The sequence below is a fragment of the Martes martes genome (genome assembly GCF_963455335.1).
Source record: "Martes martes genome assembly, chromosome: 7".
NCBI classification, from domain to species: domain Eukaryota; kingdom Metazoa; phylum Chordata; class Mammalia; order Carnivora; family Mustelidae; genus Martes; species Martes martes.
In genome coordinates, this window is record NC_137894.1 from 111,565,679 (window position 1) to 111,592,798 (window position 27,120).

At 35.3% G+C, this 27,120-nt stretch overlaps 1 protein-coding gene across 4 annotated transcripts in view; it reads left to right on the forward strand.

Annotated features, from left to right (window-relative positions):
- Positions 1–27,120, forward strand: part of GPHN (gephyrin) — a 661,506-nt gene that overhangs the window by 616,121 nt on the left and 18,265 nt on the right. For all 4 annotated transcript variants that reach the window (XM_080807346.1, XM_080807348.1, XM_080807345.1 and 1 more), the window contains 2 exons: positions 12,917–13,004; positions 25,556–25,629. In XM_080807346.1, the coding sequence (XP_080663472.1) occupies positions 12,917–13,004; positions 25,556–25,629 (162 nt within the window). The remainder of the gene's footprint in view (positions 1–12,916; positions 13,005–25,555; positions 25,630–27,120) is intronic.

A 27,120-nucleotide genomic window follows, 5' to 3' on the forward strand; every position in this document is an offset into this window, starting at 1 on the left:
ACCACTTTAAGAGAAAAGAAGGGAGAAAAAACATCTTGAGAAGTGAAATGGGGAAAGGCAGGAAGAACAAGAACACTTAAGTGGTACCATTAATCTCCTTGTTCCCTGACCTTGCAGATACAGCCTATTTAGGACACATGTTGTATTAAGCCAAAATAACTCATACACTAGCTAAATGTGTTCTATATACTTTGCTTTATTTTCTGATAATCTAATATTTAAAGATCCAATTGTGTTAAAGAGCATTCTACCTGAGAAAGGGCTGTTTGCATATTAATGTGAATGAGTTTAAACCCAACATCCAACATCTGGATAAATCCTCTGTCCTGAATGAACAGAAGCAAATCACTTAGAACTTGTAGTTCTTTAGGGGCACCTGGGTGGCTCAGTCAGTCAAGTGTCTGCCTTTGGCTCAGGTCAATCTCAGGGTCTTGGAATAGAGCCCCACATTGGGCTCCCTGCTCAGCAGCGAGTCTGCTTCTCCCTCTCCCTGTGTGCGCTCTCTCTCTCTCTCTCTCTCTCGGAAATAAAGAAAAATCTTTAAAAAAAAAAAAAAAAGAAGAAGAAGAAGAACTTGAATTTCTTTGGCAGAGGGCAAACTAACTAAGCAAGACCACATCAGAACTTTAACATAGCAAGATACTGAGGGTCTAGCAAGAAGTACATTTGGCAGCAGGAAAAAACTAAAGAAAGGTAGGTGGGAAGATGTATAAGCAAATACTTTACATTTCAGCATTTTTTCTTCAGTCTTCCATTTTGCTTCCATAATTCAGGCTAGTACTAAAGAGTAATTCAGCAATACACTAGTAACATTATGAGCTAAATTAAGGTTGGTTTGTTTGTTGACCCTAGAATCGTACCCACCATCTATACTACTTACAAATGTTTATTTAGAAATGTGTTCTAAGTTCCAAACAGCCAATTTAATATAGAGACTCTGGGAACATACCCTATGAGCTACAAATCAGCTATGCAAAAAAGACTTACCTGAAGTTGTCAGCTTTGTACTGACTGCATGGTATCTTTTAATACTGTTTACAGAGTAGTAATTAGTAATAAGACACTGAAAGATTTTGGATTGGGGATAACATGATCATCTTCTATTCCTGGTCCAGTTCTATTATGTACTTCTTGGGCCCTTGTTCTAGATGTCCTAGTGTACATTTTTTATGTAACTTTTTAATCTTAGAACAAATAAATGTTCGCTGAAGAAAATTTAGAGAATACAGGTTCACCAAAAAAAGCAAAGAAAGGAAATTAATACATAATCCCATTACCCAGTGTTATTCTTCTTCCATTCTTCAATTCTATGTGTGTACAGTTTATATGTGTATAACTTTAAGAAAGCAAATAAATCATAGTCTTATTTTAACTTTTTTCCACTCAGTGTATCATAAACATCCATCTGTATTATCACATAGTCCTCTGCAATATCATTTAAATGCCTATATGTCATTCTCAGTATAAACTGTAATATTATTTATTTATACAATCCCTTGTTGTTCAGACATAAGGTTGTTCCTAACCTTTCTCAATTTTAAGTAAATGATGAATACCTGTATAACTAATCTTGGCATATACCCACAATTATTTGAGAGTGTCTTTAAATTTTTATTTTATCCATTTTATGACCATTTGTTGATTGTCTGACATATGCAAAGCTATGTTGATAGCAGGGGTAAAATGATAAATAAAACAGCTGCTGTCCTCAACTGCTGGTAGGCATGTAAAACGCGTTGTTCATGGCTGTTTCCTCAGCAATTAGAACAGAGTCAGCACATGGTAGCTAGTCAGCAAATGCCAGGAAGTAAGAGGAAAAGAAGAAACACCTGAATATGAAACTAGTCAAGTCTAGAGATTTCTAATTGACACAAATTGGTATGAACTTATAGGGATAAACTCCTTCTAAGCTCCCTCCTATTTCTACCTTGAATATGGGACAGTAGATGTCCTGGTATTCTTTTCCCCATGGCTGGTTAAATAACCTATTAGCCTCCTTTTGTCTTCCTAGGCAGCAAGAGCTGCTACTGTTTCGTACTATGGGGAAGAGTCTAAAACAAATGAAGAAGTTTGGATAGGTAAATGAGTAGAGTGTACGATATGTTCCAACCACGATAATTGTGGCCAGACTTGGTTAAGATAGTCATCATTTGGGCACATACTTTCTTCTTCGTTTTTCTTTTTTCTTTTCCCTTTCCCTCACTTTCTGATAAAATTTCTTTTTTTTTTAAGATTTTATTTATTTATTTGACAGAGAAAGACAGCGAGAGAGAGAAAACAAGCAGGAGGAGTGAGAGAGGGAGAAGCAGGCTTCCCACTGAGCAGGGAGGCTGATGTGGGGCTCCATCCCAGGACCCTGGGATCATGACCTGAGCCGAAGGCAGACACTTAATGACTGAGCCACCCAGGTGCCCCTCCTGATAAAAGTTCTTAGAGAAATTGCTACTTTGGGGGCTTAAACAGGGTGGAAAAGAATTTGTTTATATTAAGTCATGGTGGTTTTCTTTCCCACCAGCCTGTAAGCTCCATGAAGACTAGGACATGAAGCTGTGTCTTGGCAACCCTATATGCATAGTACTAAGTACTATCGCCTAGATTTAGATAGCCTGCCATCTTTTCCTACACCACCCTCTCTTTCCATGGAACCTAGAAACTATGCAGCTGTCCAGAAGAATCTCACAGGGTCCCTTCACAGTGAGTCCAAAAACCGTAGCCATAGGAATAGACCAGATAGTATGGCACTGACAACAGAATTGCATTAGTACCTGAGACACATCCCCAAAAAGGGCACAACATAAAGCTTTATGGCTGAGATAATTCATTTTATATTTCTGAAGAAAAAGAAATATAAAGTGGCAAAGGGAGTAGCATTCCAAATGGATTTATGAAGCCTCTAACTTTAAAAAGTTGGGGAGCTGCTCCCTCAGGCTTAAATAGATGATGTTATACATTTACCTCTTAAATATAATAAGCAGTAATCATGATCCAAATACACAGAATCCACTTGGGGAAAATCTCTTAAAGTTCAGCATTAATTGAATTTCTAGCATGTCTAAAACTGATTTTAACTATTGAGCTGTTTTGTTGTTGTTGTTGTTGTTTTTAAACAACAAGCTTTAAAATAGCTTGGTAATGTAGCTTCCAACTACTGACTTAGACCTTCTAGCCTTGCAAGACCTGAAGGGCTAAGAAATTCTCATAATTAAGAAAAGAGTTCCCCCTTCTGGAAAATTGCCATCACAGAAGCCTGCCCTAATCATATGCATAATCAGAAGCATATATAACCTAATCATATGCTGGGCTTGCTTGACTCTGTCACATATGGGTGTTTTGGATTTGAATTGCCTGCTCCTGTTGCTGCCAATTTGTGAAGCTGCCTCTTCACATTAAAGCATGAAACAGAAAGGGAACAAGCACTGAGATAGCAAACCAGGTTCTTATAAAACTGGCGTATTTAGAAAGTGTTATCAAGGTAGACCTTACAGTTATCAAGGTAGACTTCGGGGCGCCTGGGTGGCTCAGTGGGTTAAAGCCTCTGCCTTCGGCTCGGGTCATGATCCCAGGATCCTCAGATCGAGCCCCGCATTGGGCTCTCTGCTCTGTGGAGAGCCTGCTTTCTCCTCTCTCTCTGCCTGCCTCTCTGCCTACTTGTGATCTCTGTCTGTCCAATAAATAAATAAAATCTTTAAAAAAAAAAAAAAAAAGGTAGACTTCACAGTTCCTCACAATGGCGAAGCCCAGTGCTTTATGTCTTCCAATTTGTGGAACAAACATATCCTAACATCTTAATATTTACCTGCTCTTCTAAAAAGTAGAATTTCTAACTACCAGGGAGAATTTAGATCCAAATTTAATTAATTCTTGTCATCTTTATAAACTGCATTTCTTCTCTTATGAAATAAACACTTTTTTGCTCAAAATGTAACGTTTTGATTTTTGAGTCAACATAGTAGATTTGTCTTCTGCTAGATTTCTAGATAGATTTATTTATTAAGTGAGGTCTCTCAGTTTCTATCGGCTAACCAGAAATATTCTTTCTACTTACCAAATGTATTTAACAACCAGAGATTCTTCCCACTCTCAGGGACAGACTTTTTTGGTGGCTTTTACAGTTGCCTTTCTTAACCCTTAAGAGTTGCTGCTACAGTTGATATTACTGATTCTTCTAAAAATGACCTCCAGGTATTACTGTACTTTTAGAAATCATTTTCTTCCAGAATAGCTTCCAGAAAGCCTTTCCTAATTATCCCATGCCAATTCTGATCACTCTGTCCCACTCAACATTTATATCATTTTACCTTGCATGTATTTTCATTTTAATTAATGTATTTGAATTCAATCAATGATATTAATTTCATTGCTTATTTCATTCATTTTCCTAAATTTTTGTTACATGTTTTCTGCACTTAAAGGCAGAGACCATGTTCTCTTCTGTCTTTACATGACTTTATAGTGCATAAACACCCAGTGGGACTGAAGAAAGACTAAATGAGGGACGCCTGGGTGGCTCAGTTGGTTAAGCAACTGCCTTCGGCTCAGGTCATGATCCCAGCATCCTGGGATCAAGTCCCACATCGGACTCCTTGCTCGGTAGGGAGCCTGCTTCTCCCTCAGCCTCTGCCTGTCACTCTGTCTGCCTGTGCTCGGTCTCTCTCTCTGACAAATAAATAAATAAAATCCTAAAAAAAAAAAAAAAGGAAAGACTAAATGAGGGCTACATGTAGTATGGAGTTTAATCAATGCATGAAGTAGATACCCAGAAAATATTTGTAGTTGAGAAATTTATCCTGGACCTCAGAAGAAATTAGTATATGATTAGTATACGTCCAGAACTGGGGTTTTTTGGGAGGGGGTTTTGTTGTCATTGTTATCTTGCTGTGATCAGCTGGCATTATTCCTTAATCTCCAAATCCTAGATTTTTTCTTACTTTCCCACCGTCATCTTCAAATGATACAACTCACAGTTGGTGTAACAGATGAAACAGGAAACTAATTAGCAGCTGTTGTCCATCTGTGTGTTTATATTAAATATTTTAAAATAAAACTGCATTTACATTCTGAATACTCTGTCTGAAATCCTTAAAATCTAAAGTTGGATAAAGGCTCTGTCTTGGTTTTGAATTTTATATTTTATATTTTATATTAGACGTCATGATAAAGAAAAAAAATTATGTCGGAGTCAGGATTATAGTAATTTAAGGCAGATAGAAATTTTAAAAAGCAAAAAGTCTGGACTGAAAGTGGGCTCTCAAAGCCCTCTGAAATCTGAAAAAATGTAGACATAGTATTCTTTCACAGAAATTGAAGTACATCAAGTATTGAGAAAGCTACATGCATTCTCTGAGATTTATTTTGAGATTTGCTTTACCTTTTCCTTTTATGTACTTTCTGTTAAGTTTAAGCTTCTTTGATCAAAGCTTCTTTGATGTTCAGTTAAGTTAGAATTAAGTTAGAATTCCAGGGAGAGTACAGTTATTATTATTGGTAGCCATCTCCCAAGCTGAAGGTGAATGTCATAACTTTGGGGGGGGAAATGCTTTTTTTTTTTTTTAACTCAAGTCAAATAGTCAAATGTGCAGATAGTAAGAGAAAGAAAAGTATGATCTGCAAGATGAGCACTATATTTCAGTGCTCTAGTCAGTTTCCTCTATGCTTTAGTCTGTATGTGAAAAGAAATATTAATTTCAGCTATTTCTATAGAATCACAGTATCTTAGAATTGAAAGGAACTTCCAAGGTTAGCCAGTCTAGTCTTTCACCCAGTGCAGGTATTAGAGAAATTTCTCACAGCTAGCAATCAGGTTTTGTTTGATGCTTTTAATGAGAAATATCTTACTTGCATTATAAGGCAGCTCATTCTGTTCTTGAATGGCTCTGAATGACAGAGCCATTGTCTTAAATGACAACTCTGCTCTGGCCTCAGCAGGGAGCCTGCTTCCCCCTCTCTGCCTGCCTCTATGTCTACTTGTGATGTATCTTTCTGTGTGTCAAATAAGTACATAAAATCTTAAAAAAAAAAAAAAAAAGGTGCTTCCTCTCTTCTTTATCTTCCCCTATCGTAAGATTTCTGATCTGATCCATTTTTTTCATTTAGAGTTGTTTTTCTAGAACATTACTGGTTGACTTATTATCTGAATCTTTGCATTTTCACAAATAGGATTCTTCTCTTCTGATAGTTGAATGGGTCTGACTGGGTATAGGATTCGGAAGTTGAAGGCTTTTTTTCTCTGAGAATCTTTATGGTAATCTATTATTTTATAGTTTGGGTATTGTAGGTAAGACGTCCAAAGCCAGTACTCTTTTTCCTTTGTTAACAAACCCAATCTTTCTGTCTGACAGCTTGTAAGATTTTCTTTTTATCTTTGAAATTACAAAATTTACCGAGACATTCTTTGGTTTATGTTTTTGGGCAATCTTGTCTTGAACTCAGTAATTTTTTTTTTTACTTTCCAAGCCCTTTTCAAATAAGTGAAATTTTCCTCTATTTTCCCCCTCCATCAGTTCCTTTTTTTCTTCATGGAATTCTTATTGGTAATATGTCAGTCTCTTGCCCTGTCTCCCAAGTTTCTTATTATTTCCTGCATTGACTTCCATCACTTCATGTTTGTACATTTCTTTGAAATATTTGGGGGTAGGGGCAGCAGAGGAAGAAGGAGAGAGAGAATCTCCAGCAGACTCCCTGAGGAGTGCAGAGGCCGACTGGGGGCTTGATCTCATGACCCTGAGATCATGACCTGAGCTGAAATCAAGAGTCAGATGCTTAATTGACTGAGCCACCCAGGCACCACCATTTCTTTCAGATATTTCTACTACTTGGTCTTTCAGGCCACTAATTTATTTTGCATTAGGCACTATATTCACCTTCATCTACTAAATTTTTAAACTTGAAAATCATGTTTTTCATTCCAGAACACCCTTTTAACATTATAAATCTATTTCCATTATTGTTTTAATTGTTTGTTGTTATTCTTGCTGATATTATTTATTTCCCCAGCAGTTTTATTTCAGTAGAAGCTGTCCTAAATTGTGCTTATTCTTCTACCCTCCAGCTGCTGCCTTCTTGTATTGCTGGTATTTTCCTTTGCCTACTGAGAGTGCTATTTATTCTCAGCCCTCAGGAAGCTGCTAAGGTATCATGGCCCTGATGTGAACATAGTTGTAATAGTAAAAAGGATCACAAGTGGTAAAAGGCATGGAAATCACAACTCATGAATTGCAAGGCACCAACAGCAAGCTGCCAGTGTTCTTCTGAAATACAAAAAAAGAAAGAAAAGAAAGAGAAAGGAAAGAAAGAATGATACCTTTGTGCTTAAATTGGATTCCACTCAGCTTCAGGTGGTTCAAATCAGTGAATGTTAGAGATGGAAAGAATGTGGTCCAAATGTTATTTTATAAATAAGGATAATGAGACTCCAAAAGAATATTTGCTTTTCAGAATCATCTCAGCAGGAGACAAAACTGGGTTCTAGACTTTGTGACACTCAGGGCTTCAATTAACAGTTTTATTTTCTCACTAAGTACTTAAAGTTTTAGCATTTTGTACTAAATCAACTCCCTTGTAGAATGCTTTTATATAATATTGGTACTCTAAGAGAACAATGGGTTGGTACTTAATAATTCAAGTGAAAATGGATAGAAAATGCCAGTAAACCAAGACTAATGCTAGTATTCAATATATCTTTAAAGAAATGGTTAATCGCTGTTCAAATCTAATTAAAATTGCAGTTATTAATGAAGAAAGAATTAATTGATAATATAATATCCCTTTAAGACATGCTACTCTTTGAGAAAAGGGAAGATATTGGTATATACCAAGGAAAGTTAATCAACTTAATCCAGCATCCCCTCCAGTGGCAACGATGAGAAGATAGTTCAAATTTTAAAAGTACAGATTGTCAGGTTTTTATCATCTCTATATAGCATCCACAAATAGGATTTATATATTTAGATAAAAATGATAAATAGCTTATATCTGGAGGCATACTATATATAACAAATTATCTTTCATTATGTGACTATTTCTATAGTTTAAAAGAATAGCAGAGTGAACAAAGGGTAACCTTGAACCTTTCACTGCCACTGTGAACCTCAGTGCCTTCTTCTGCCCTACCTACCACACAGAGTTGTGAAATTAACATATACCTGTGAAAGTGTATTGTTCGTTCAAAATGTGCATATTATTGTCATTACTTTTATTTCTTATATATCAAATGATCTAATATATACAAAGTAATGTCATTTAAGAGGTGTGTAAGATATATAATGTCATATTATATAATAAAAGATCAGATTATGTTTTAGTTTTACTCTCCCTTCTTTGAGAAAATTAATATACCATGATCTATTTAACAAAACAGAAAATCCTGAATAGTTCTTATTCTATTATAATACCCACAATTATAATCCTTGTTACCTATTCCTTTTATCATTATTCAGAGTAATTTCTTAGTTTTAGAAAACAAACTTTTTTTTTATTTCTTAAAAAAATGAGGGGAGAGGGACTATGAAGTAAATATGGGAAAATACTAGCTTATGTCAAATCTGAAAGATAGATACATGGCTGTTATATATTATGTTATATTGGAAATATTTTTATCATTTAAAATATAATATGAATCATAAAAAGAGAGCAAAGTTATGACTTGTAAACAACCCCTAAAAGTTATGTTTAATCAAAATCTTATTCAGTTTCCATCTGATTATAGGATTCAGAGTCACATTTGTTTCATTCCCCAGAATTATACTAACTTGTCCACACATGCACTCTCCTAGTCAACACAGATAGATTATCACTTTTTGCCTTACCATTTGATGCTTTTGCACAAGGGCCCTTTCTCATGAGAACTTTCATCATATGATATGTCATATTCCTGAAAAAACTAGACACTCACTCTGATTAGTCAGTGGGATGGAATAAACACATAATACGGATCCAGAGGCTCTAGTTCTAGCTCTGCCACTTATTACTCTACCTCACCTTTAGAACACTACCTTCGGAACACCTGGGTGGCTCAGCCTGTTAGACATCCAACTCTTGATTTCAGCTCAGGTCTTGATCTCAGGTCGCTGGGCGTGGAGCCTACTTAAAAAATAAAGCAGTGCTTTGCTCTGAATATTACTTTCTTTCTCTGTAAAATGAGCGTGACATTACCTGTTCGATCTACCTCACAGACTTATTAAAGAAGGAATAAATAGAGTTATTACTCTATTTAAACAACATAATGCAACATAAATGAAGTTACAGATCCTCTGACTGTTGGCCAGCATTTGTACCTGACCCTCTACTAACCCATTATCTCTTACTAGATTCCAGACATCAGAAATATGTGACAGAAAAGTAGAGTCAAAGAGAGGGGCAGAGGGGGATAGAGAAGAGTAAGACCCAAAGAATGCACTCAGCTGTGATACTGAACAGAGTGACCCCCCCATGAGCTTTCCAACTTTGAAAATCAGTGTTTTGTGAATACACAGAGTAGAAAGTAACATTGAGAATGTTCTTTGAATACTAAAAGGCATGAAATCCCTTTTAGTTTATTTCTGTAAGTTAGAAAAGTTATACAGAAAGCTGATGACGCTTCAGTTTTATAAAACAGGAAAAAACATCTTCCCCAGGTAATGTAAAAACAAGTGAGAAAAAAAAAATCACTGAAATATTTGTTTATTTGTATCATCAACTAGCAGATCCCAGGACCTTTATCCACCTACAAAAATTAATACTGCAAAGATGTAGATGTCACTGCTGCTTTGTTTCCAGGGACATTAGCATAATCCTCTAAGATTGACATGTTATAAATTACATATTATAAAACTGGTGAAATTAGCTGATGTCTCTTTGTACTAACACAAAATTATATTTTGTTAATAGTATTTATTGTCCATTCACCTGAACCAGTTTCCACATTATCCTATGTTTGTGTTTTTCCATTTACTCCATTGACCAAACATTTGCCTCAGCCTGATGATAATATCCAGCAAGACAAGGGGCCCGAAGCTCTGGACATGCAGTGAACAGGAACCCAGCATGTGCATATCTTATAGTAGTATTTTAATACAACAGAATAAGTTGCTGTCTTTTTCACTAATGTAAATTGAAAAAGACTGATGAAAATTCTGTACAAAATACTTAATTCAAAACTACTTTAAATATTATTGAGTATAATTCTTCTAAGATGTTTGCCCAACCAGTTTAACTTTGAAAGGGATTTTTTTAAGGTTTTTTGTTTTGTTTTGTTTTTTTAAGTTTTACACATAGATCCTATCTTTACCAAATACCTGAGTACATTTTTGGCTGCATAAGCAATTAACTAGATGATTTTAGAGTCCTTATGTTTGTAGTTTGAAGCCCATGTGAGCTATTTTCCAAACTTCTGCGTTTGGTTTTTCTTGGGAGCTTGCTCCTCAGAGCCAAACAAACCCCAGTATACTTGTAGATAGGCCAGTACTTAGGAGAATTTTATCCAGATCCAGTAAGAGAATCAACCAGTAAATGAAACTATTTAGGCTGGGACCAGGCCTAGCTTGCTACTGCTTTTGAGCCATTTGTTTTCACATACAGTTCTAAATGTATCTAAGGCCCCATCTGTGATTTTCTTCTGTCTTAGTAATGAATATTTTCCTAAATAAAAACTATCAAGTATGCTAAAGTTGATATAAACTTTATATCGTATAAATATAAACATACCTAACATGTTTATATGTTTATAAACATATGGTATGTTTAGGTATGTTTATATGATATGTTTATATGGTATGTTAGGTTAGCTATGTTTATATGATAAGCTTCTGTCAGTAGTACAGCAATAATAACATCTAACCTTTCTTTAAAACTTAGTTTGTACTGTGTAGTATTCCATAAACTGTCTTATGTGTATTGTGTCACTTACTCCTCATAGCAACCCTGTATTATCTCTACTTGATAGATGGAAAGCTGAGGCAAAGAGAAGTTAAGCAATTTGTCCAAGATTCTACATCTAGCAAATAGTAGCATCAGGATTTAAACTCAGGCAGTCTGACTTAAGAGTTTATACTCTTGATCTCTGTGCTATGCCACTCCCAACTAGCTTATCTCTTCAAGAGCCTTAGCAAGTTGAAGGTCGCCTGTCAGGTGAATCTCAGGTTCCTCTCCTTACCTCTATCAACCCTAGATAAAAAGGGAAATAATGTCCTAGTTACTAATCATCTTCTCCTCCTTCAAGCACTTTTCCTCCTCCTTTCTCCCTCCCTCCCCCATGAAATAGTGCATTAAGGTAAAGGGATGTGGAAAAACTTCACTACCAAGGGTGATCTTGGGGAATGTATGCTATTTCATTGAGACATCATTTCGTTTCAAGTTAACAAAAAAACACTGAGGCTAACTTTAGCAAAAGGAGGGTTTATGGGAAGATGTATGTTTACTAATGGAACCCAAGAGCAAAATAGTCCTCAAGAGGAACTAAACTCAAGAACTGGAAAAACAGGGGTGCCTGGGTGGCTCAGTGGGTTAAAGCCTCTGCCTTCAGCTCAGGTCATGATCCCAGGGTTCTGGGATCGAGCCCCGCATTGGGCTCTCTGCTCTGCAGGGAGCCTGCTTCCTCCTCTCTCTCCACCTGCCTCCTGTCTACTTGTGATCTCTGTCAAATAAATAAATAAAATATTTTAAAAAAAAGAGAGAGAGAGAACTGGAAAAACAAAAACTAGGATTGTTCCCTTTTAAGATGTGCGTGTTAGATGTTCATGGGGGAGAAAGAGATCTACCCCCCTTCCCCATGGTAAAAAGTTCTCAGAAAACAAAGGTATAGTCCAGACAGATACTCCTCAAAAGACTCCCTTTCTGTACTCCATCATTGGAAGGGGAATTCAAGTGCGTATTAACAGTACCTTTGTATGGAATTCAAATAGTAACTAGATAGTCCTTTTTAGCTAACCCTTACCTTCCTATCCCCCTCTAAGCCCTATTCCTAGCAGTTTGGTTTTTTCCCCTCAATTTATCAATCTCAACTTATGCCTTCGTAACCCTTCTAACATGATTTGATTATGATTTTGCTTGATTTTGCTTGATTTTGCTTGATTTTGCTTCATCTATTCTTCCCAGGCCTTTGACCTCTGCAATCAAAGGGCCTGTAAACTGGTCTTTTCAGTTGACTCTCAGGAATCTGCCTAGTTTCAATCCCTAATATTCATCTTGTCCTTTTACCTTCTCAGAATATTTCATACAGATTCTGCTTTCCTTGTTTTTTCCTAGTAAACACCTATTGCCTCTTCATATTTCTAGGGAACTCCCACCACCATCCTTGTCTGGCTAGATGAAGTCCCAATTCTTGAGCTTGAGGGCCTTCCAAAATCATGTCCTATCCCAGTCATTCTAAGTCCTTCACTTTAGACAGTTCTTTTTCCCCATATTAATCTCCACTGAGGCTGCATGACAGGCTGATCCTCTTTACAAGGCCCTTTCTCATTCCTTCCACCTGTGAAAGTCTGAAGGCTTAACTAGCTTAAGTCATATTCCCTTTATAAAGGAGTCTTGTGTGACCTCCCCCAACACCTAGGGTCACCAACCATCCTGGTCTGCCTGGGATTTCCTAGGACATGTGACTTTCAGTACTAAATCTTGGATTATCCTAGATAAACTGGGATGGTTAGACAGCCTACCAGCACCTCAATATCTCCCCCCATTATGCTGCCTTGTTAGAGCAAAAAGCCCTATGAAAGTACCAGTAGCCACTACTTCCACACTTATAAGTTTCTTTCTCTGCCATAAGAGTTATGTTTCCATTGGGCAGAGACCTTTTTGTTTCCCACTTCGTACAGAATATAGTGCTATACTCATATTAATGCCTACTCATTGAATAAAGTGGTTTAGTTTTAAGTTGGCATTTAAATATCTAAATATCTAAAAATCTTTTCTTGTGGTTAACTTATTTGTCTTTATTTTTTTCCAGCCCAGATGACTTACTCAATGCCTTGAATGAGGGTATCAGTCGTGCTGATGTCATCATCACATCAGGGGGTGTATCCATGGGGGAAAAGGTATGAAAATATGGGGTTCATGAAAATTTATCTAAGGTAATGACCTTGATTAACTGTAGTCTGGTGGATATCTGTTATCTGTAACCAGACCTGAACAAATCTGAAAAATCCATAGGGCTTCAGAAATTTCTGGGCATTCTAAAAGGGATGCAGTGTAAGTAGATCAGAAGGCTTACCTCAGAAACAGCTTGGAGAATCCTATAACTTTCAAAATGATTTTCATGTTCCTTTGAAGATTTGTTTCTTTGCTTACTCACCTTTACTATAACATTAGGACTTCCTTTATAAGTGATATTTACCCAAAATCCTGTTCTCCCCTGCCATACATTCCACATCTGAAAAAGAACCCTTAGCTCCTCACAGGGAGGAAAGACAGGAATAGGCATTCCATTGCCCCTTTGACAAATAATAATGATCATAATCATAATAATGATGAAAATAAAATACAAACATATATAAGTATATATAGGATTTTATAAGATTAAGTATGTTTACATAAAATATATGCTTAGTCCTTTAAAAATCACAATTTCAATGTCTCAGTATCTTTAAGTTTATATATCTTAATGAAATGTGTTGGTTCATGATGGTTATTGGGTCCATTGAATAATATTATAAAAGCAAAATATACTTTACTACAATAACCAACCTGATGTTTTGGCTCAAAAATATTTCAGAACACAAAATATTTTGCTAGCCTATAATCCCTTTCCATTTTTTTCTTTTTTTCATATTAATGACTTAAATGAAAAACTATAAAAATATTTCATAATAGCAGTTATTACTAAAATTCAGATTTTTCCAAGAACACCATTTTTAGCTAGATCTTATATGTATGATTGTTCTTGGTCTCTGCCCTATCTAGCTATAAAACTGCCTAAATTTATAACCTGACTGTGTGGCAGAAGTTAGTGGTGTGAACAGAGAATACCTACCTTTCATTCACAACTAGTTTTAGAGTGTGTAAAAATAGCCCTTCAGTGGCCAAAAACCATAGAAGAAAAATAGAGAATCTCAATCCAAGACTACCATCTCAGATTACATCCAGGAGTGAAGGTACTGAAGTGTGGGCAGTATTCACCTTATAGCAGCCAGATTGCTGGATTAGTCTTTCCTCAAAATCTCCTAGAAGTCCTTAATCCCAGGTGGAGCAAATTGCTGCACACCTCTTCTGAGATCACAAAGGCCAGAGCTGAGGTCTGCATTATAGTAGAGCTATAAGAAATAATTTTCAACCTGTCTGTTTTCATTACCATCAAACTGCCTGTGGTGTTCTGAATAACACAAGAGCAAACCCTGAAGTTAAGAGTACTGGAACTTTAAATCTGTTGTTTCCAGGGAGTATTTAATGTATAATTTATCTTGGTTGCTAATGAGCTTAATTATGGGACAATACATTCTATTTGGCAAACCTGAAGTTTGTCTTTTCCAATACTTCTGAAAAGGCAACAAGCTTCTAACATACATAGCCTTGGCAATTGTGGCTCAAGTATGGTAAGAATAGAACACTTCTCAGCCTTAACCTTCTTTATTAGTGCTAACAAAGATGTCAGTAGTTGTCCTAGGGATTTGCTCACAAATAAATAGAGGCAATATAGTAATGCATATTGGTTTTATTTATTTTATTATCTGTGTATTAAGATACTTACACTAAACCTTTAATACTAAGCAGGAGATTTTAGGAACTAGACATCCCATAGTAATCCATGGGAGCTAATAATTGTCGTTCTTGCCTCCTTGAGTGGGAATATGATGAAAGAGGAACCAGGAGGAAAGAGGTAAAACATAAATGCAGCAAACTCCTGCCAACCTGCAAATTCTAGTTGCCAAAAGAATTCAGTTGTACTTCAATAGCTGAAAGAAAAGCCTAAGAGACAGAACATCTGTTCCAGCCCAAGGGCTGAGCCTGAAAACCAGTCACTGAAAAGATAGGAAGGTCAAGGAAAGATCCAAAAGCATTATGTAGCAAACATGAATCTTACATGCAGAAATTCAGGTATGCAAGAATATCATTTACTTGATTCAACTTAAATCCTACTATGAGCACCTATGCTACAGAACTGGCAGGAAATTTTATTAAGCCATTATGGAGCTCACCTGCTCCAAGGATTCTGCCAAGAAACGGATAGGGGCTTAACAGACTAACAGTGGATCAGGGAGACACAGATGGTCACCAGTCTGCACTGAATACATCTAGAATATCCCTGTAGTGCTATGATCTCAGGTATTTGCTCCTTTAGGCCTTGCTAACAACACTGGGGTCATGGGGAAGCTGGGAGCCTTGGGGCAGGGGGAAGGGACACCGGCTGCTTATGGGACCCACAGACCTCAGTCCTCTTCTCAGCCAAGAAGAAATGGCCCTTCCACAGTTGCTTCCCTCAAAATCTTTTCCTACCTCCACCTCTGCCCCAAAGTGCTTATTTTTTATAAAACACTGACAGTTTCAAGTAAACAGTACCTGCTTTTTGCTCTGAAAACTGAAGAATTATATGCATGACTATGAATTTTCCACAACCCACACAATTGTAAAATAGCTCAAAGACAATGAAAGGTGGAGATTGCCAAGAAGGACACGCTAGATTGGACCCCCAGTAATTTTTTTTTTTTTAACCTATTTGAAAGTCTCTCAATTTTTCCTGATAATGTCCCTCTCCTACCTCATATGGTCAAAATAATCACAAAGATCATTATTGATCCCAAAAAAAGGCTTATCTTAGAGGCTTGCCCTTATTATTTCATAGCAAATTTATTAATTAACCATATAGGCCTCCATGAGTTTGTTTTGCAAATCTAGAGCCATAAAGCAATAGAATATTAAATTAACCAACAATATCCCAAACAAATAAATACAATAAAATTTCTCTTATTATTTCATTTGGCTCTAAGTCATTCTTGTTCTGCTAGATCTTGGGTTAGAGGTCTGCTTTCATGAAGCCATCTGCTTCTATTCTAAAGAGCCCTGGGATTCCTGACAGTCTGCTGGCACTACATAAAAGTTATCTAAGCACTATCATTTCAGGTGCCTATACCCAAAAGACTGTTCTTTGAAGTGTCAATAGTGCAAAGTACCTATGATAATCCTTTTCCCTAGTGCTCTGAATCTTTGTTGCAGGCACAAACTATTTACTGTAGCTTTTAGTGGAACCTTCAGGCAAGCATTAGAGTAAAACAGAAATTTCCAAAGATGACAGATCCTTAATAGCTGTACTTAATTTATCACTGTAACCAGTAATATCAGAATAGAAGTAGAATTCTCTATTCAGATATAGTATGTAACTATGTCATAAAAGTTTTGATGTGTTTCCCCTGAGGATGCAGACATATTATGGACAGCAAAGGCATTGTCAAATCTCCAGGCATGTCCCATAAAGCATAAAATTTCTGATATTTATATTAACATTTTACATATATGGATCTAACCCAGGCCACACCAAGCTTCTCTTCCCAGATATGACAACTGCCCTCACATGACACTCTTACAATGGTAATATATCAAACAAACTTAATTATTTCTAACATCTCTTTTTATAAGATGAAAGAAAAAATCTTTGTGATTTTCTAGAGACCTTCTAGGAAATTTCAAAGATAGTTTTAGGTGTGAAAGATAGTCTGAAATTTTTACTTTTTACTAAATTTAGGCCTGATCTTTAGAAGACAAAATCAAAAGAGTTGTCAAAAAAGAATTGGGTGCTTGAATAAGAGAATCATGGGTACCTGAGAAACAGTACTGGTCACCTGATTTTCAAAGCAAGAATAAAATATTTGGGGATAAGCACAGAAAGTAACGTAATTATAAATAATCTTAGCTCATTTGTCAACGAGGAAACTTTGTTCTTTATTTTTTCTTTAAATAAAGGCAAAATAAACATAAAGCCCAAAAGGGAGATTATACAAAAAATAATCTTGAGTCTCATGGGCAAAGCATTAATCAGTAAACTAAAGAAATAAGCTCATCAAACCTGAGTGAACTTACTAAAATTTTAATATAGTTCTCAGCTTCATTTTAGGCACAGGTACTATAAACCAAGGCAAATAAAAATCTCTTCCAAAGTTTTATCTTTTATTATGTTATTTTATATTTTAAAACAAACCACCACTTTACTTCAGAACAAAGAGTGGGCCCCAGACCCATGAGGGTCCCTAAGACACTTTAAGTGGATCTGCAAGGTCAAAATGATTTTCATAATAAAACTAAGCTTTATTTGACTTTTTTATTCTCCTTCTCTCATGAATGTGCCATGAGTTTTTCCAGTGGCTATATATTGTATTCTGTCACATCAGACCCAATGCAGAAACAATAAAAAGATCCAACTGACTTCTCTTAAGCCTAACATTAGAGAAATTTTCAAAATTATAAAAACAATGCATAAAAAAGTTACTTATATTTACATGAAATGATCTTGTCATTGCTATTTCCAAATGAAACAACAAATTTTTAAAAATTTTTAGCTTCAGTTTCTAATACAGTAAATATCTATTAGATATAACCCACAAGAACAAAATCTCTGGGGATCCATATAAATTTTAATTTAAGAGCATGTAGAGTGTCCTGAGAACAAATATCAGGACTGGACTTTAAAAATATATATACTCTTTTTCCTTAAAAAACTGTCTCTGTCATTATTGTTCCTAGAAAAATGTAACACCTATATTTCATTATGTTTAAAAAAATAACTAATTTTTATTTCACAGTGAAAACTAAATAATTGAGAAATCACATTTGAGCAGATTAGCTAAATTCATAATCACACAGAATATAATTTACTATAGCCACATGCATCCCTTTGTACTTTCTTATTGTAGTAAAGACAAACAAACATATTAATTAACATGACCTAAAGATATAAGCCTCTCTCTAGCATATAAAAATAAGAAGCAAAGTACATTAGCTTTAAAATAAAAGTATGAATTGTCCCCAACTTACAGTGGTTCAACTTAACAAATTTTCAACTTTACAATGGTGTAAAAGTTACACCCATTAGTAGAAACCATACTTCAAATTTTTAATTTTGATCTTTTCCCAGGCTAGCAATATTCAGGGCATTAATCTCTTGTGATTTTGGGCAGCCACAGCTAGCTGCAGCTCCCAGTCAACCACAATCATAAGGGTAAACAACTGATAAACTTACAACCATTCTGTACCATACAGCAATTCTATTTTTTCACTTTCAGTACAGTATTCAACAAATTACATCACATATTCAGCACTTTATTATAAAATAGGCTTTGCAGAAGTGTTCTATAATATGTGTTCTGAACATGATTAAGGTAGGCTAGGCTAACTATGACATTAGGTGGGTTAGGTTTATTAAATAAGTTTTCAACTTAACGATATTTTCAACTCACAATGGGTCAGGTGGTAACCTCATCATAAGTGAAGAAAGATCTGTATATTAACTTAAAATTATGCTTAGCTATCAATGATCCAGTATTCTTACTTAGAAGTCATCTAGGTATCTGATAATTATTTGTTAATTAATTTAATATCAGTTCAATAAGATTTTGTTACTTAAAGATCCTGAATATTATTTTCAAGCTGACATACTACAAACATAATTACTATTGAAATTTAAAGTTTGTCAGAATAATGATTCAATTATATTATACCCAATTTTACATTTTTCACATTCTTAAAATATTATGTAAGAAAAGCATTAGCTTATTTGATGAATAAACCTATATAAATTTAAGAAAAACAAACCCAATCAAAATAAAAAGTATTTGGTTAATTATACTTAACACTGATAAATAAGAAAAAGAACATGGCTGGGTTTTCACAATGACTAAAGTTATTTGTCAAAGATTTATCTTAACTTTGTGATCTTTGATGCTTAAAATTATAAGAATACCTTTTAATGTAGCTCATTTAAAATATAGTTAAATTTCCTTATTATCTGATAATTTTAGAAAGATTCTATTTATTTAAGAACTTTTTTATTTCTCTGTTAGAACAGAGCACCTTTAATTTAACAGACAATATAATTATTTCGATACAGTTTTCTTCTTCCCCCTGGCAAAGCAAACTTTACTGTGGCCCTAAAATGGGGGTGCTTCCCTCCAGATTCTGCTGAAATTGGAGAGTTGGAGATTAGGGGCTCTTGGATGGCCCTTCCCAACACCACCACCACATTCAGACTCAGATGAACTGGGGTGGAGTAGAAGGAGTATGGTAGGAGGGAAGCATCCTGAATTCAAAGCATACCCTGAGGAAGGCCCACTCTGCGTGATGGTCTCATAAGCATATGATTTATGAATATTTTCCAGAAGTAGGAAAACATTACACACTCACAAAATGAAATAAATGTCTTTCTGGATCATAGACACAGATGCATAAAAAACATACAGCTTCATCTCAACAACTTCAGCTACAGGTCACAAATAAATACAGAAACAATAAAACTTACTGGTCCACAAATAAAGAGCTGTTTCCCTTCCTAGAGGTCATAAAGTTCTTAATTGGTTTAGGCTCAAAATGACAGTAAGACAAATAAACAAGAAAGACTGATAAGACAGATTCTCTGTCCTCTCTTACCTGAGATTTCAATCATCCACTTGTAGGAATCATTAGACTATAAAACCAAATTCCCAGTCATGGCTGCCACAAGGGGAAATACCTTATTGGCCATGCATGGAAACAAAAATAGAATAAAAATCGATAAAGGGAACAAAATTACAGAAACCAAAATTTAGCAGAGTTCAAGTTTTATTGCTGCTTGGCCTTCACTCCACGAACCTAAGTAAAGTGTGGCCAGGTGGAAGCTACCCATGAAGTGCACTCTTCTAACAATTAAGTTTACCTGGCTCCATCAGGTAAATCCATGGGGCATCTCAGTGGAGCCTCCAGAATTATTAAAGTGTCATGTTTTATAGATAAAATAATGAATTTCATATACTTATAAAATAAACACAGGTCAAGATTTTATTTAACTCATTAGCTAATGAAGGAACCGGTAAGAAGTTACTACTGGTTCAAAGGAGAATTCAAAGAACACACACACATACAGATAATCAATTATATCTCCACAGAATTAATTTGCATTTCTTTGAATAATAATTTTGTTTGCCATCAGTTTTCCCAGCTTAAATTTTTTTAAGTTTTTAGTTTAATTCCAGTTAGTTAACATATAGTGTTATCTTAGTTTCAAGTGTACACTATAGTGGTTCAACACTTCCATACAACACCCAGTGCTCATCACCACAAGCACACTCCTCAATCTCCATCCCCTATTTCACCCATCATCCCACCCACCTCCCCTCTGGTAACCATCGATTTGCTCTATAGTTAAGAGTCTTTTTCTTGGTTTCTCTCTCTCTCTCTCTCTCTCTCTCTCATTTTTTCCCTTTGCTTGTTTGTTTTGTTTCTTTAATTCCAATATGAATGAAATCATATGGTATTTTGCTTTCTCTGACTGCCTTATTTTGCTTAGCATGAAACTCTCTAGTTCCATCCATGTCATTGCAAATAACAAAGTTTCATTCTTTTTTATCACTGAATAATATTCCATTTCTACACCTTAATTTTTATAAAATAGCTCAAAGATGATAAAACACACAAACCAGAAGGTTGTTCTACACTGGACATCCAGTAATCTTTGTTGCCCATTTTAAAGTCTTTCACAATTTGTCTAATGTTATTTGTTCTTACCTGCGTTGAGGAAAAGGCCTTGTTTCTTCATCCATTCATTTTTCTTCTTCCTTTCTGACTCTAGCTTTCAAGATATCAGACAGAGATCCTTGCTGCTTCTATAGGTAAACAGAAACTTAAGAACAGTGGTGATTCTCAGCCTTTATGGCTATGTCTGGTACAGGCTTTCTATCTGTCATAAGAAACATGAATATTCATGTTCAAAAAGAATGAGAGGTTTTTTTTTTCCCAAGAAATATAAAATACTTCCATTCATTTTGCAAATATGTAATGAGCATATCTGCTTTCCAAACTCTGTGTCATAACCTTTAAGGCCCTGCAAGTATGGCCTCTGCCTGTCTCTCCAACCTCATCTTATGCCTCTTTCTGCTCATTCACTACCTTTCATTGTCTTTTCACTTCTAGACACATTCTTTACTGCTTTAGAAGCTTTGGTATGTATGTTCCTCTGCCTGGAATTCTCATCTCCTCACACTTCATATGGCTGAATCCTTCTCATTCTCACCACCTCTTTTAAAATGGCCTTTCCTTATTCTCCACCCCACCCACTATTCTCTATCCCAGCACCTGCTTATTTCCTTCATAGCATGTACCATGCTTTATAATTATTTTATTTGTTGGCTTACTTATTTTAGGCTGTCTTCATTGGTAAAATACAACAGAACATCTTTGTGTCAGGGACCATGTCTGTTCTTGTTTAACATTAAATCTCTAGCACATATAGAACTTGTGATATATGATAGACTAAAAAATATTTGTTAAACTAAGAAATGAATGAATGGCATGTGCTATTCAGTAAGGATTTCTTGTATATACAAGTTTCCTGTTCTTTCAAACTATGTAGTCCAATAAAGGATACATACCTTTTATTAGACAATTGCAGAATCGCTTCTCGGCCTTTTGGCTAAGATCAAGTGTATTAGACAATTGCAGTAGAACCTAGGCATATGATATCAGAAGGACATAGTATTATAAGAGCACATAAGGTCTGAAAAGTTCTGCTTCTACTGTGATACAATGGTTTATTTGGACCAACCCTCCCACCAAGAACAACTGTAAAAGCTATATAAATTTTTTTCCTTATTTTAAAGAAGAAAAAATAAAAAGCTGGTGTCTGAAGAGAACAACTAAGAGAGCCAGGATTCAAGGCACCAACATCTCTGAGAAGTGAACCACAGAGAAGTAGCACTAGAATTCTTCACCGTATTTTCCCTCAAGGCATTTACTAATTCCTAAGCCAGGAGAATGGGACAGGTATAACAGTACAAGAGACCAAAAAGCCAACCATAGCAGAGTAGCTAGGAGGTTAAGAAAATAAACAGAATTTTTAGCAGTTTTGAATTTTAGGGCCTGCATGAGTGGATACCTGGTAAATATCTCAAGCTCTCAGTTTAAACCCTTGAGTGCTCTAGGAATAAGGACAAACTGGAAATATACCAGCCTTCACACAGACTGAAATTGAGCATCAAATTATCTCAATCTCTGATTAGGTCAGGCAATCTTTACTTTAATGAACTGCCAATGGAAATTAAATCCTTTCTTGAAAAATATATCATCCTCTAGAACCTCTTTAATTTTTTTCACATTTAATGTTTGGGCTTCAGTTTTTAAAATCACCAGACATGCCAGAGACAGGTCAAAATCACTAAAAACTAAGAAAGAAAAACAAGATAGAACAGCCGTAAAAATAATGCTGATGTTTATTTGGTCCCATGTGAAATTTTAAAAACTGTAATTAATATTTTTACGAAAAAAGAAATGGCAAATGAAGAATTTCACTGGAAAGCTAGAGTCCATTCATTATATTCAATATTTTAGAAAAGGGATGGAAAATATGGAAATAAGCATAAAAGACATGGGCTCTGGTAAAAGGTCTAACATACATGTAATTAGAGTCCAGAAGGAAAGGAAAGAGAGTGAGCAGAAGAAATATTTAAGAGATATTGGGGGGCGCCTGGGTGGCTCATGGGTTAAAGCCTCTGCCTTCAGCTCAGATCATGATCTCAGGGTCCTGAGATCAAGCCCCGCATCGCATCAGGCTCTCTGCTCAGCAGGGAGCCTGCTTCCTCCTCTCTCTCTGCCTGCCTCTCTGCCTACTTGTGATCTCCCTCTGTCAAATAAATAAATAAAATCTTAAAAAAAAAAAAAAATAAGAGATATTGGCAGAGTTTTCCAAAACCAATGAAAGACATCAGGCCAGAAATTCAAGGAAGTCTGCTAATGTCAAGCAGGATAAATACAAAAAACAAACAAATAAACACATACCCAAGTAATCATAGCAAAACCACTAAAAACCAAAGAAAACCTCTTGCCAGAAGGATACATTACCTCCAAAGGACCAAAAATAAAACTAACAAATGATCTAAGATATGATGAAACTCGGAAAGCAATGGCATAGCATTTGTAGAGTGATGAAAGAATATAAGGGCTGGTGTAGAACTGTATATACAACAAAAAGTACCTTAGGGGTGCCTGGGTGGCTCAGTGGGTTAAAGCCTATGCCTTTGGCTCAGGTCATGGTCCCAGGGTCCTGGGATCGAGCCCCACATCAGGCTTTCTGCTCAGTGGGAAGCCTGCTTCCCCCCCTCTCTCTGCCTGCCTCTCTGCCTACTTGTGATCTCTGTCTGTCAAATGAATAAATATAATCTTTAAAAAAAAAGTACCTTAAAAAGTGAAGATAAAATAAAGACATTTTCAGCCAAATAAAAACTGAGCACAGCTATACTAAAGGGAATTTTTTTAGTCAGAAAGATTGTGGAGGAAATAAAAAGATATTGGCTGTTTAAACAAGAAAGAGAGAGAGACAGAACATAGGTAATCAGATCCTACCAATGGGTTAAGTTACTGTATTTTGATTATAATGTAGCCATTTAAAATTGGAGGTGGTAGCTCATGAAATGTCCTAGATATTCCTTTGGGTGGAAAAGCAAGTTGCAAATCTGCATGTAAAGTATTCTCTCATGTGCATTCAAAAAAAAATGTTTGTGTATGCATAGACAAGTTTAGCAGTGATGAGAAGAATGAGCTTAAAATTTTATTTTATACCATTCTATCTGTTTGCATTTTTACCATAATATATTTTTAACTTTTAAATGAAAATTAGTTAAATTTAAAAAAAAAGATTGTGGAGGTACAGAAATGCAGAAAGGATTAAAAACCAAAAGAAAGTGTTAATATGTGGCTAAAGGTAAATGGGTGTTGATTGTATAAAATAATAATGTCTTATGAGGTTAAAATATGTTTATATATAAACATTGTATATTAAATTATAAATATAGAGTGTATCTTGTCTGTATAACATATATAGAAATATATATAATAGTTAAATATATATACACACACATATAAACACACATACTTAAAATGTATATAGACTATATGGTACATTATACCACAAAAAACAGAGAGGAATGAATGGAGTTAACTGCTTTAAGGTTCATGCATTGTATGGGAAGTAATAAAAATATCAAATTATAGTGGACTATATTAAGTCAAGAATGCATATTATAATCTCTGAAATAACCACTAAAAATAATAATAAAAGAATGTATAACAAGCTAATAGAAGAGAAATTTTAACCTCATAAGATAAGCAGTTTATGATCCAGTCTTGTGAATTAAGTGGAGGCTGAGAAAAGACTTGAGACTGAGATAAGGGGTGGAGAGATGAACATAGAAAGAAAGAGTATTCCAGAAGGAAGGAAAAGCATTTTCAGAGACTGAGGGCAAGAAAGTCTTAGAAACTTAAAGTGATATAGTCTTGCTAGAATGGAGAGAGAGAGAGAAAGGAGGGCGAGGAGGGAGAAAGAGAGAGAGATTGAGATTGAGAAAGAGGAATGGGAGTGGATGGGAAGAGGATTGCCTCATGAGAGAGCAATGATTGTTTAAAGGGGGCTAGAAAATATGAGAATCATAGATATGATATTAAAAAGATGGGACTTTTTCCTGGAAAACAGGAAGTTTTGATGTATTATATGGTGGCTTGATCAGACTTTTTTTCAAGAGATCTCTCTTTCTGGTATGGGGGGAATGAATTGGAGGAAGGCAGGACTATTGTCAGAGAGACCTATTTCAATAATACAAGTGAGATGGTGTTGGCTGAGGTTATGGAAATAGAAGGGAAGAGATTTTTTAAAATAAACTATCCCAAGCTTGTGAAATATTTAAATTTTTAGTGGGTTTCTTAGATTAATGAACAGGAAACTCAGCAATAGACCTAGGGGTTGAGAAATTTTTAGGACTGCAATTTTTTTCTTTATGTCTACAAAACCAACTGCATGGCAATGTTGTCTTTCATTTCCAAAGGTCAGGTTTTGTCAAATCACTGTGGATTAGTTGTAACTTTTTTGTTGGCAGATAAAAACAATTAAACTCCCTTGACTTTCTAGTTTAGAACTCCCTCCCTGTTTTTCTATTTTAGTTGACTTATTTAGATTCCTGGAGGAATGTGTACATTACTTGAAGTCCATTAAGGAGAATAATGTGGCTCTCTTGGCATAGCACAACTTCTTAAGCTTCTTATTTGTTAACATCCTTTCTCAAACAAAATTCTGTATTAAAAGAGAAACAATAACCCATCAAGTAATGTAGTTATTTGGTTTATTATCTAACTACTTCCACTAGAATGTATTTTTTATGAAAGCAGGGACATTTTCTCTTTGTTTAAGCCTATATCCCCCTATACCTAGATTAGTACTCAGCATATACCAGGTACTCAATAAGTATTTAGTAAAAAATAAGTGAATGACAGGAATGAAGAAATGAAGGAATTTGCATTAGGTTAATCAACTTCATTAAAATGTTTCTTTTCATTTCAATCTTACAAATTCATTTTATTTTCATGTAAAGTTTTGAAAATCTGATATTAGAATGTTTGAAAATAAAGTGATTGTTTTTCATATTTGCAGGACTATCTCAAGCAGGTGCTGGACATTGATCTTCATGCTCAGATCCATTTTGGCAGGGTTTTTATGAAACCAGGGTATGAAAATAATCTTACTATCTCATATATGGGGTTGGTTTGGCTTGCTTTAACTAACAAAGTTTTAAATGCTTTCTTCTTACATTTTCTTTTTTTTTCTTCTTACATTTTCTATTATGGATTATTTGCTCTAATAAAAGAAGTATTATACTATTAGAATTCCTTGCCAAGTCTAGCTCCTATCTGAAATGGGAATTCATCATCCTTATAAATCACCTGGGTTTGTTATAAATGAAGCAAAGCAACTTTCCAAACCTTTTCTCTCTTTAGTTCCCATGTCTAGTTCCTTCTTTCTTTTTCTCTTTCTCTTCATAGTGCTTCTTTCTCTCATTTTAAAAACACTTTAGTATGAAAATTCTCAAAATTTGGGTGGCATCTGGGTGGCTCAGTCAGTTAAGTGTCTCCCTTCAGCTCAGGTCATGATCCCAGAATCCTGCAATAGGCTCCCTGCTCAGCAGGGAGTCTGCTTTTCCTTCTGACCCTTGCCCCTCTAGTGCTTTCTCTCTCTCATATAAATAAAATCTTGTGCTCGCTTCAGCAGCACACATACTAAAATTGGATCAGATAAATAAAATCTTTAAAAAAAGAAAAAAATTCTCAAAATGCACAAAAGTAGGGAGTACAATAAAACTTCAATGGAGGAGGAACTATCACCATTTTTCCATAACTTTTTATCAATCCCCTTCCTCACCTTTTTGGGACAGGGTACTAGATTGTTTGGTGTTTTTTGTTTTGGGGTGGGGGGGAGTTTGTTTGTTTTGGATTATTTTAAAGCAAATTCTACAATGTCATTTTGGCATACATCTCAAGTACTAATAACAATAACAGCAGCATTCTCTTGTGTAATCACAATGGTATTTTTCACCTAACAAAATAAATAAGAATAACTTACTATCATCTGATACCCTGATCATATTCAAAATTCTCCCAAATGTCAAGAAAAAGGATGCCTTCTTACATGTTTTATTTTAATTAGAATTTAGGTCAGGTCCATTCACTGTATTTGTTGTTAAATCTCTATTACATAATAACATTTACCTCCAACCTCCTTTTTTTGTCATGCCATTGACTTGCTGAAGAAACTGCATCATTTGTCCTTACGAATGGATTTGGGTAATCACTTCCTTGTGGTGACGGTCAACTTGTTCCTCTCTTTCTCCAGTATATTCTACAGAGTGGAAGTTAGATCTAAAAGCTTGGTTACGTTCAGACTCTTTTTTTTTCCTTTGCAAGAATACTTCAAAAGTAGTGTTTCATATTGTTTCTTACTACCTCCATGGAAATAGAAAAATAACTACATTCCAAGGTCTGGCACAACTCCTAAAGTACTGATGGAGGTCCTATAATCAGTTGTAAATCCTCAAAGAATGCCAAATATTGGTGTTGAAATATGTGTAGCCATGTCTTTAAGCAATAGTTTGCCTGTTTAGACCCCTACTACTCTATAAACCTTTCATTCACTATTCAAACACACCTCTGTACTGTCAGGGA